Consider the following 12905-nt stretch of genomic DNA (forward strand, 5'->3'; position numbering starts at 1 on the left):
CAGAAGAACTGGAAGTTCAAGGTCCTCATATGTATGTCCATATCGTCAGCTACATAATGAATCTGAGATCAGTCTACAATGTGTGGATGCTGTCTCTAAAAGTAAAAGTAAAGAAATGGGGTCTGGAGAGATGGCTCAGCAGTTAAGAGCATTGGCTGCTCTAGCAAAGGACCTGAGTTTGGTTCCCACCACCCACGTGGTAGCAAACAACCCTCTGTAACTCTAGTTCCTGGGAATTCAACACCCTCTTCTGGCCTCCAGGAGCATTGCACTCATGGGTGCACTTACATACGTGCAGTCAACAAACACATAACCTAAAAATAAATCAATCAAAAAATTTTAATAAAGGGGTGGGAAAGATAATGTTAACCCTAATCAAAAGATAGGATATCAGTGCTAACTTAAGATAAATGGTGTGTGAGAGCATGCAGACATGCGTGTCTGCATGTATATATATGCACATGTGTGTATGTATGTGAGCATGTGTGTCTGTGTGTGTGTATATCATCAAAAGAGGAACAATTTGAGGTGAAAGAAGAAAGAGATGCTACAGATTAATAAAACAAGTATTTACCACTGCTGATCCAATAAATGCTAAGAATAATAAAGATCTGTTAAGAAAAACTTCATGGCCCAAACTTTGAAACCTTAAATGGAATGGGCCAATCTCTTTGAAGACACAAATTACCAAATCTCAGTCAAATCAAAAAAATATGACTTTGAATGAAGACATTTCTTTCTGTGTTTTCATAATACCTCAGCGTCACTCCTCTCTCCCTCACTCCCCTTTTCTTTCACTGCTCCCTCTCCAGTTAACACACCCCCTCTTGCAAATATGACTTTGAATGAAGACATTTCTTTCTGTGTTTTCATGATACCTCAGCGTCACTCCTCTCTCTCTCACTCCCCTTTTCTTTCACTGCTCCCTCTCCAGTTAACACACCCCCTCTTTTCCACATTTTCCCCTTAGTAACACCTGTCCCTACTATTCCCCTTACTTGAGCTCCTTCTTCCCCTATATTCCCATGGTTCCTTTTCCTGGCTTCTGCATTTACATCAGGAGATATACTCCTATTTAGGGATTTGAAGCTAAAATCCACAAATGAGAGAGAACAAATGTTGACTGATTTTCTGACTCTGTGTTACTTCACTTACTGTAGCAGTTTCTAGTTCCATCCATGTACCTGCAAAATTCATGGTTTCATTTTCTTTACCACTAAGTAGAACTCCATTGTGCATCACCTTTTCATTATCCATTCATCAGTTGAGGAACATTTAGGTTGTTTCCATGACTTAACTAGTGTGAAAAGAGCAGCCAATATGGCTGTGCAGGTATCTCTGTAGTAGGACTAGCCCTTTGGGTATATGCCAAGGAGTGGTATGTTCCAAACCAAATGGTACATTTATTTTTAGTTTTTTAAGAGTTCTCTATACTGACATTTTTATCTTGGGGGTAATCAACAGCCCATTCAATGGGAGGAAACTCAGGTGTGGCACTATAAATACAGCAAAATACACATGTCTAGAGAAATCATAGATCTTAAAGAAAACCCTAAGGCTGTCCCATCCCTACACAAATGCAATTTCTTACTATGTGCAAAATATGGATCCTTTTATTTTCAGACAAGTACCCTGTTGCAACAGGTGGTGACTATTACACAGCTCCACAACTGGTCACACACAGACATTGTCTGTGAATTGCCCAATTCTAAGTGGTATATTTACAACATAATCTCTGAACCCAAGGCTCATGGAACATGGAACAAGGGATAAAGAGGGCACCAATGCATCTCTCAGTTCTCATCAAGAAGCTCCCTCTTGCAACAGAGGACGAGGAACACAAAAGTTCACAAATGGTCTAAACCATTTAGAGTTTGCACACTCTCGGTCCTTAAACAGGACTCCTGTAATAAACTCCAAACACCCAGGACTCCAAATGGTCCATTCAGGGCCCATTGTGGAGTGCAGAGGTCAACCTGCAGGGGGACCTTGTCCCAAGATGGTTAGATTGCAATGCACAGGATGTGGCCCTGACACTTGAAACCTTTTGTAGAAAGTCAAATTTATTAAGAAATTCAGTGGGTTTTTATACAGTACAAGGAACTGGCAATCTCATGGGATTTGGCAGTTGCATACAAAGATGTAAGGCACAATTAGATGAGAGACAGGACATACAGCTTTTAGCAGGTGCCAGCTAGGGGCTGTTTGTAAAGCAGGATGCTTCAACTTTTACTCAGGGTTACCAGTGTCCATCTGGTAATTTATTGGCCACAATGTTTCCTTTCTTAGGACAAATAGCATAGTAAACTTTTAGTTTTTAACCCTGGAGTAAACTGTTAACCTGGCCTATTCTTTTAGCTGGTGATAGCTGAGAGTTATTTGTCAGAACAAGATGGTATGCTAAGGTCTGTTGACCAAGATGCTTTCCCTCAGAGAAAGGAGCTTAAACTTTTGACTTGGCTGTTTTTCTCCTAGTCCTGCAGTGTTCAGCAAGACAGGGATTCGAGGACCCTGTACTCAGTGCCTCTCCCTTCAGGGGAGATTGTAGCCTGATCTTAAAGTTTCAGATCCATGCCATCCTGATTTCCTATAGTGGAAGAGGGGGCAGAAAGACTGTAAGAGCCAGGAAGGATATGCATGATCATATGGAAATCGAGTCCTACAGGCTCCTGGGACCTTGCTTTTATGAATGTACAGCAATGGTGTCAACATGCACAAGATGCTTGCAGACAAAAATCCATCACAGAACTGTGGAAATAGGCAGGAGGCCCCAGTCTTAGCTGAAGAATTATTGGCAGCTGATTACTGCAGGGTGAGGAAGGGCAGGTCTTCTAAAGGGGAGGGACTCTAGATAGGCTGACTGGACCTCTGTAGATAAACATTCATTGAGGAAGTCTAGGAACACTAAGGTGACTGGATAGGCCTTAACACAAATGATAAGATGCATGAATTCCAGTGTGGGAGCTATGGGAAGGTGCCAGTAGGGAAGGGGATACAAAGTTTATTGAAATGTTCTGTATGGAATACACAAAAATTCAATTAAAATTTTACAAAAATTTAATCCCTAAAAATGAATATATGCAACATATATTTAAGTTAAAAAGCACAATAAATAACTACCTGTGAACTGCCCAACAATACAATTACAGATCATGAAAAAAAACTTTTATCCAGTTACACAAGAAAAACTTAAAATTCAACAAGAACCAACACAATTTGAAAGTTGGCAAAGATCTACACAGAAAATTCATCCAAGGTGATATACAAAACCAACTAAATATATGAAATATGATCAACACCATTTTCATTAGATATTTTCAAACTGAAGCTAAGATATACCACTACCCATTGCACAAAACAAAGACTACACCCAAATCAGAAGTAATGGGAATCCTCACATGGTACTTTCTTTCATGGCAATCCATAATTGTCAAAAATTTCGGAATGTTACTACACAAAGAAGGAACCTTGAGCTAGAGAGCTGGCTTAGTGAGAAAATGGGATTGTCGTGCAAACATGAAGACCTGAATTTAGAGCTCAGCATCTACGTAAAAAATTCAGCATGGCCACAAGTAACGTGTAACCTCTGAGGAAGAGTATGGAAGATCGTGGAACTTAGTTCCAGGTTAAGTGAGAGAGCTTCTTTCAATGGACTGAGGCAAGAGTGATAGAGCAGAACATCTGATGTCCTCCTCTGTCCTCCACACACACAGATATGCACACACACCACACTCACATACACACATACATATATATGTACATACACACACAAACACATGCATGCCAATAGAGTCAGGTTGTTTCTGTGTGGGTTCATTAACTGAAGCCTGGTTGACCTACCCAGAGTTCACCCTTAGAGGAGATGACTTTCCCCACCCAACAGTCCTCATTTGCCAATAGCTCCTCAGGTAGGGTTGGGTTTCTTACCTGTTTCCTCCCCACCCCTGTCTGTGCTGGATTTTGTCTGATTTGCACTTGGCATAGAACTTGTGCATTCTGTCACCATTGTTAGGAGTTCATCTGAATTACTGACCAGCTATCCAGAAAACGCCTCTTTTTCTCTGCACATTGACAAGTTGTGGGTTTCTGTATTAATCACCATCTACTGCATAAGGAAGCTTTTCGTGTCAGAGCTGAGAGATGCATTAATCTATGGATATAACAATAAGTCATTAGGAGCCAGTTTAATACTGTATCTATTTAGCACAATAATAGTACTAGGTTCTCCCCTTTGGCCTGTAACCTGTCTAGTCTCAGTTTCCTAGGCCTTATATCAACTTCAGATATGGGCTATAGCTTATGAAGCAGACCTTAAATCTAATTAGAAAATGGTTAATTACTCCCATAACATTCATGCCGCTGTTGCACCAGTGGGCTGCTCTTGCCAGGCCAGTGAATGGATTGTTTTTCTTTTCTGAATACGATACTGGTTTTCCAGAGAGAATGGCAATAAGGCAGAACTTGGCAGAAGGAGGGTCAGAAAGACAGTGTTGGCTTTCTGGATTTCTTAAAAACTCTTAAGAGATTCACTGGGAATTAAAAGCCCATGACAACCTGTCCTTGTTAGCTGGTCTAGTTTGCTAGCATCTCCACTAAGTTATACAGTATTTTTAATACTGAGAAAATCCCCTTAGTTTTCTGTTCAAGTGCCCATTTTTCTGTGATGGTCTTTGAAAAGGAATTGGTCTGTGCCAAATGCACCGGATGGGATTTACAAGTCTCTTAACCCCAGGAAGGAAGAATTTACTCTTCAAGAACCAGAAGGTTCAGGCCTTTATAGGAACTGTTTTTTAAGTACAACGAGTAAAAGATAATTCGTATAACAAGGTAATTTTTATCTCCTGCGGGAAATAATCATTCCATTCAATGAAGAAAAAGTAGTGAGAGCCCTAGAGACTGTGATTGCAGATAATGTATATGTTCATTGTTACGATTATAAATAATTAATGCTGGCTGAATGTTAGAGGTAGTTATTGCCCCATGAACAGAAGTACGGCCTTTTCTTCCTGAAGAAGACCCAGAATGATCAGAGATGACACCAACAAACATAGATTGTAATGTAGGTAAAAGAAGCAACTAATAAAAATTCTTCATCTATGTCTAAATTATAACACAAATTTATAAATTAGGTGATTTATTATGGTATAAGGAACAACACGGATGGAGTTTATACATAATAATATCAAGATTGCATAGAAAAGTTCTTTAATTGCCTAGGTGATTATTAAACTTTAATGTGCTTGTGAAATCCTTGAACATCATATTCCAATTATTCTAGTGCCTAAATTCTCCACTAGCATCAAACATTACTCCTCTAGTTCCTGGTAAAAAGTATGAACTCTGACAGACTCTCAGGAATCCATATATATGAGAAATAGATTTGATAATTCAATTTGCAGAATTATATTTATTAAATAACTTAGTTAAATGTGGATATTTCTGGGAGATGAAAGTAAAGCATTAAATAAAATTGTAGAAGATTTTAGTATAAGTAAAATGACTATTAATATATGAACCCAATCTTGCTGTCAGTCAAATAATGGACTCTAGATGAGATCATTTTATTTGAAATTACTTGTTTCATATTCTCCTGCAGCTGAGGCAAAACAATGCTTGACATGGAATTAAGCACACATCATCTATTGGAAAGGAAGAGATACTAAGGGTATCAGAGTCCTTCATCCCTTAGGAAGACTAGAGCCAAGAGAGTGTCAGGTAGAAACATCCATGTTACACATGTACAACAGCAGTTTGCCTCCGGAGCCAGGAAAAGGAAGTGGGGCGTTCAGGAAGATGAGTATAGAGAATGGAGGTTATAAAGTAAGCATTCCTTTTGTCCCAACTTTACATATCCTGAACTTAAAGTTTTCTGAGAAAGTACAACCCACACAAATCAAGAGAATGGAAAGAGTCCATCTTCTGAAATAGGAGAGGCATGCTTGTTCTTCCACAGTAAATCATAAAGACTGAGAAGAGGATGTGTGTTTCTGTGGAGAAAAATAAAGAGCAGGCCAGTTAAATATAATGTTTGAGAAAGGATCAAGTAGGAAAGGAGAACCATGCTTTAAATATAGTCGTCTGGTCTTTAGGAATTCAAAATAAGCATTCTACCTTTTTCTAAATGATACTGTTGGACTAGTAACTGCAAATATGATTGAACAATAGCTTATTCAAAAGGGACTAAGAGCAGTATTAGGTAGGGACTGTGTCACTGTGCAAAACATGCCATAGCCTTTAAATAATTATGAATGTTGCAATTCATTGAAATAGTGTGATGGCCAGGGTGTATATATAGATTTCTTTTTGGACAGCTCTATTGAGATACAATTTTATATATTTTAATGAAGTTGCTTGAATGTGTTTGGTATATGCACATACACATGAAGCCATCAGCAATCTAAGGCAACAGACATAGTCATCCTTTCTCGGTTTCTGTGTACTTCTTCATAGCTTTTGTTTTCCTTTTCTCAATGCTTTTGTAATTCACCTTAATACCAGAGACACACACTTCATGTTTTCTCAGTGTGTAATATGGTGTCGTGATTCATGGGCACTGTGTAGTGCAGCTGACCTCTAGACTTACTCATCTCTGAACTGAAACTTTATAACTATTGGACAACTCTCCCATTGCCAATGTCCCCAGTCCCTAATCACTGCCACTCCAACTCTCTATTTCAAACCCTTGTTTCAATTTGGACATTTCAGGTGCCTCATAGAAGTGGATTTAGGAAGTATTTGACCTCCTCTAATTGGATGAGTTCACTTTGCAAAGTGTCTTCCAGGCTCATCCTTGTTCCATATTGTAGAGTTTCCATCTGGATAGTCCTCCATTGTATACCTATACCCCATTTTCTATTGATCTATTTATCTGTTGTACAATTAGATCATTTCTATGTTGTGCCTATTATCAGTTATGCTACAATGGATAGCAATGCAGATGTTTCTTTGATAATTAGTTTATGCTTTTGGCTATATATTAATGTTTTGGATATGTATATATATATACATAATATGGATAGATAGATAGATGATAGATAGATAGATAGACTCCTAAATTGTATCATAATATTTTTTTTAGAAGAAGCACTTAATTACAACTTTAACATACTCAAGAACAATTTACAGAGCAAAGATACTTCTCTTTCAAATGTGGCTATAAAATTTTTAGGTTCACAGATGAATTAATATAGTTATACAGTATTGAACTCAGTATATTGTTTTTGAAAAACTTAAAAAATTTCATTAAATTATTTCGAGTTTTCCATAATATATTTTGATGATATTTAGAGCCCCTCCCCTATTTGCACCCCTTTTCCACGCCTGCACTACTTTCCCTGTACTCTGTCATATGTATGAAGGCCTATCAAGGCAAGTTTGTGTCCCCCAATGTCCTTCAGTTTGCATCGATGCACTGGAGGCTGGCTGTGCTAGTTTCTGTGGTGGGTATAGCAGCTTGGACCCCCATAAACAGTGTACAACGATCCCCACTTCTGCATATCTACTTGGACACATATTTTTATTGTTAATACCTCATCCTACTAGGTTTGAGGTAAGGTTCATAATGGTTTTAACTTTGTACTTCTCTGGTGATTAGTTAATGTAGGCACCTTTTCTCATGTTTTTTGGGCCATTTTTATGCCTTCCTTGAAGAAATGACTATTCATCAATTTTGCCCATTTGTAAATTGAATTGTTTAGTTTTGGGTTAGTGAGTTGTGGCATTCCTTACATATTTTGGAAGTTTTTTAAGGTACATATTCTCCCATTCAACAACTGGCATCTTCAATAATTTTGTAATTCTGAAAATTATTCCTTGGTCATTTCTTCATTTTAGATATCAAAAGATCAGATGCATTATGTCTATAATATTAGTTGATATGAATATGAATAGTTAAAATATTTTTACTGTATCTAATTCCAAATATTTAAGCTATCCACAATAACTAGATCTTTAAACAAAGTCATACCCTCCTGAGGGGTAGCAAAATCACCAGGAAAAAAAAAACTATTTTTAAAGCCTTTACTTTTTACCCATTTAATCTTTGGTGCATCCTGTAATTGGTTCCCACTCACTGAAAAAGAGAGAATTCATTACTCTTGCAGGACTGTGCTTTTACCTCAGTGGAAAATAATGGAGAGCTGAAAATATAATATTTCAAGTGAATTGATAGATCACAGGGAAGAGGAAATAGGAGGAGATCTAATGACAAGATGCTGAATAACACAGCTTTTCAAAGTCTGTGATTATTCTGGGCTACAGAAATGCAGTGACATCATTTTTATTACATAAAGTATGTCTGTTGATCTATCTGTAGGCTAAGCATTTTTATTTCTCTAAAACATTACTCAAGGAGGTAGATAATGCAAACAAATGGACAGCTAAATGAACATGCTAATTTCTAAGAAACAGAATCAAAATTATAAATATGCAAAGTCTATTTAATCAGTTACTTTAATATTGAATTAACAAAGGCAAGAGCGGTGTAAGCATGGCAGAACTGACTCTAGAGCACACACTAGAGAGAAAAATAAACAAAGTGCAAAAACTTACTTGGATTTAACAGCAGTTCAAATCTTCCTAACATTACAGTAAGTCTTTTCATCTATGAAGATTATTTGAAATGTTCTTATCAGATACATACAGATTAGTGACACATGCGTTGAGATCTCAGTGTTATTATGAAAAGCGATGAGTCTTTCTGTAAGAAACTATATTTAAAAATGAAATGGAGATCTTTTTTAAAGGTTAAAAACTCATTCAATTTTATGTCTTACATGTTGTAATGAAATGCTTCTTCTAAGTATATGGTTATTAGGTTCAACTGTGAACCTAAAAATTTTATAGCCACTTTTGAAAGAAATGTATATTTGCTCTGGAAACTGTTATTGAGTATGTTAAAGGTGTAATGGAATGCTTCTTCTAAAAAAAGTTTGAAATATTTTGTTTAATTTAAAAACATAAAAGGACATTAAATCACTCATTTAAAAATTTCTGAACAGGGCTGAAGAGATGGTTCAACAGTTAAGAGCACTGACTGCTCTTGCAGAGGACCCAGTTTCGAATCCCAGCACCCACATGGGAGCTAACAGTTGTCTTTAACTCCAGTACCAGGGGTCCAAATGCCCTCTTCTGACCTCCACAGGCATTGCATGGCACGGATGCCTTTACATAAATGCCAGCAATACATTTATACACATAAAATGATTAAAAATAATAAATAAAAAATTTCTGAACATGTGCCCTATATCAGGCACAATTTCAATAGTATCAAAACATACAACAGAGGAAGAATAAATCCTCTGTTTTTAATAGATTTTTAAATAGGACCTTAAAAATTTAGTGACTTGTATAATAATGGAATAGTCTTGAATTTCTTTAATGTATCCATTCAACTTATCCATGTGAATTGCTACAAATTGTAAAGAGAAAAAAACTCTAAACTGTCTCTGAAAAGGAGAATAAATCTTTAGGCACCCAAGGGGTGGTCAGCCTTGAGAAAGAAAAGAAATACAATGTAAAACAACTGTACTTTCTATAAAATGGCACCTGGGAAGTGAGTTCTGGAAGATAGGGAGATCTTAATTTCCTAGCAAGAAGAAATCAAAAAAGATGTTATTAAAGCAAGAAAATAAACTTCAGTAGACTGGGCACTCAACAGACCAACAAGTTCACAGGTAAAGGAAAACTCTGGAAAATTTTGTTTAAATGGCTGTAGTTTGAAACATAAATGAGAACATGAACTTTGAACCAACTAACCAAAATAGGCCTTAGAAGATACCCTTTCTTTCATATGTTGAGAAAAGTATTTTTTCTTCCCTAAAGTTACAACATATATGCCAGATATAATGGAACTTAAGGGTATAAAAATATTCTCCCTACTTTAAAGAATTTTATAGCTAGTGTAAAACATAGTAAAATAGGATACATTCCAAGATAGTGTAAGCAGAAGGAAGACAGAAATATATAGAAAATGTGAGATTAGTACGTGAAGTTTCTCTTGTGGAACTGAGGCTCCCGGGGCTTCCTGAAGAAGTAGTAGGAGTTAGTCTATCAAAGATTATCCAATACAGAGGCAAGAGTGTGCAGAAAACTTAAAGTTGTAAGTGGTTATGGAATTCAAGCCATGAAGAAGAAAGGCAGGAAAATAGCAAGCAGTTAAATGGTTAGTGAAGGTGCTTCCGATAGAGCTTTGCATGTTTAACAAAAAGAGATTGCTCCATAGCAACAACAGTTAACACCAGAACAAGGTCGGGATTGGAGGATGGAGAACCTTTACATAAAGTACGCGGTAATTGTCTATGGAACATCCAACTTGTACCAGCATCTGCAGAGTCTGATATCTGCACAAGGGTCCTAGAAACAACCTCCAGAAAAACCAAGGCATGGGGTACATGCTAAACAAAGCTTATTACGGAGGACAGATCTGACTTTCGGGAATGTATCCTATAAATGATGCACTACTATTTCACATAGCAAGAGAGAAAAGAGAGCCAAAAACAAAGACTCTGAAGATAGAAATCTAGAACTACAAAAGAAGAGAATGATAACATGCGACAAATTTAAAGATTTCTAGAACTCTAGTTTTAATATAATGACAATGAAAGGCAAGAGAAAAATTAAAATTTTTGTGCCATGGCTCAACAGAAATGAAGCCTTTGTAGGCCTTAAAAAAATGAAAAGAGAAATAATATTAAAAGTCACAATTTAGATAGTTAAAGCCTAAATTGATGGGTGGTGAGATAAGACACTAATGTCTTTTCTAAGAAATTTAAAGCATCATGAACAAAGGCACATCCCAGAAAGGTCTAGTTAATCATAGTAAAATGTGGTCTAGCTTTACCGGCTTTGAGAGGGGCCACACTCAACACAAAATACAATATAAGCACCTGAGTGTATTCCTTTTATAAACATCTTACACATAGCATTTTGTCACACTACAGATAAAATGGATATATCTCAGCTGTCCATACATGCCATAGTCGATGTGGGAGAAATTCTGATGTTGTCTATGTTGTTTGTTTTTCAGGAGAAATACATCTTACCTTTGAAACAATCTGTAGGTAGTAACCATTGAAGAGGATTTAAGTCCTTAAATACCTACACGTGTCCAATATCCAAAATTTGTCTTCAACTTAAAACTTTTACCTGCCCATAGAGACGCATCGTCTTTCTCTGAACACATTTGTAAATCCTATCCTCATAATTAATTTAAATCAATGACATTTGTAAATTCTCAAGGGCAATGAATGATTTTTTTAAAAAGCTGGATTCTTAGCAAGAACATGAACCCCTTAAGGAAACTGTCACTGCTCGTGTGTAAAATTCAGATAGTGGCAACACTAACAACAATATAAATAGGGTATAAATATAGGCTGCTTTGTTTGGCTTCTGGGTCCAGGCTTTTGCTGTAGAATTTCAATGTCTATCTCTTCATAAAAGCTTGATATTCAAAGGCCAGTGATGAGAAACCACACAGTCATCACAACTTTCATCCTTCTGGGCCTGACAGATGACCCACAACTGCAAGTTCTGCTTTTCATTTTTCTATTTTTCACCTACATGTTGAGTGTAACAGGGAACCTGACTATTATCATCCTCACCTTGGTGAACTCCCACCTTAAAACACCTATGTATTTTTTCCTCAGAAACTTTTCTTTTTTGGAAGTTTCATTTACCACCGTGTGTATTCCTAGATTCCTATACAGTATATCAAGTGGAGACAATACTATTACTTACAATGCTTGTGCAAGTCAAATATTCTTTGTTATTCTCTTTGGAGCAACTGAATTTTTTCTCTTGGCAGCCATGTCCTATGACCGCTACGTGGCCATCTGTAAACCCCTTCATTATATGACCATCATGAGCCACAAGGTGTGTACGTTACTAGTCCTCTCCTGTTGGGTATCTGGCTTAATGATTATCATCCCACCCCTTAGCTTGGGCCTCCAGCTTGACTTCTGTGACTCCAATGCCATTGATCATTTCAGCTGTGATGCAGGTCCCCTTCTAAAGATCTCATGCTCAGACACGTGGGTAATAGAACAGATGGTTATACTTGTAGCTGTGTTTGCACTCATTATTACCCTAATCTGTGTGTTTCTGTCCTATACGTACATCATTAGAACAATTCTGAGATTCCCCTCAGCACAGCAAAGGAAAAAGGCCTTTTCCACCTGCTCGTCACACATGATTGTGGTTTCCATCACCTATGGAAGCTGCATCTTTATCTACATCAAGCCATCAGCAAAGGAAGAGGTGACCATTAACAAAGGAGTATCAGTTCTCACTACTTCTGTTGCACCTCTGTTGAATCCTTTCATCTACACCTTGAGGAACAAGCAAGTGAAAGAAGCTTTCAAAGACTCCATGAAGAGGATTGCATTTCTCTCAAAGAGCTAGACGTTTGGACAAATCAGAGGAAAAGAAAGAAAAATCACCTGTGGTTGACAACAGCTTTTACCCTCCTTCATTATTTCTTTCTGCAGGTCCTGCAGATTAACCTTTTTCAATGACTTTAATATTCCATCCAGATCTTACACTTATGAAACCTATTCTTTCAAACTAAACTCAAATGTGTTAACATTCACTGAGAAGCTATAAAGTTTTTCCCTATTACCTGCTCTTTCTGCATTGATCTAGGGAAGAAGAGCATTGATATTTGACGATGTGCATGTTCTGTAGCATCAAATATGAGGGGCAGTGTCAGCCTTCTTTCTCCAATACAAAATTAGTATTACAACAGCAAAAACAAAAATAGAAAATAGCAACAGTAGAGATTTATTAAAAGTAAATTGAAGCAAATATGGCATCCCAGGCCAACTATAATAATTGGAAAAAGAGGGCAGGAGAAATGGGTCAGCAGTTAATAGCACTGGTTGTTCTTGGAGAAGACCTGGGTTCAAATC

General features: G+C 37.1%; 1 protein-coding gene across 1 annotated transcript; it reads left to right on the plus strand.

Annotated features, from left to right (window-relative positions):
• The first annotated feature begins 11460 nt into the window (after positions 1-11460).
• Positions 11461-12399, plus strand: LOC103748256 (olfactory receptor 6C2). Its single transcript, XM_008850856.1, has one exon. The coding sequence runs from the start codon at positions 11461-11463 to the stop codon at positions 12397-12399; it is 939 nt and encodes a 312-aa protein (XP_008849078.1).
• The last annotated feature ends 506 nt before the right edge of the window (positions 12400-12905 follow it).

Source organism: Nannospalax galili, unplaced genomic scaffold, assembly GCF_000622305.1.
Source record: "Nannospalax galili isolate Female #2095 unplaced genomic scaffold, S.galili_v1.0 scaffold1052, whole genome shotgun sequence".
NCBI classification, from domain to species: domain Eukaryota; kingdom Metazoa; phylum Chordata; class Mammalia; order Rodentia; family Spalacidae; genus Nannospalax; species Nannospalax galili.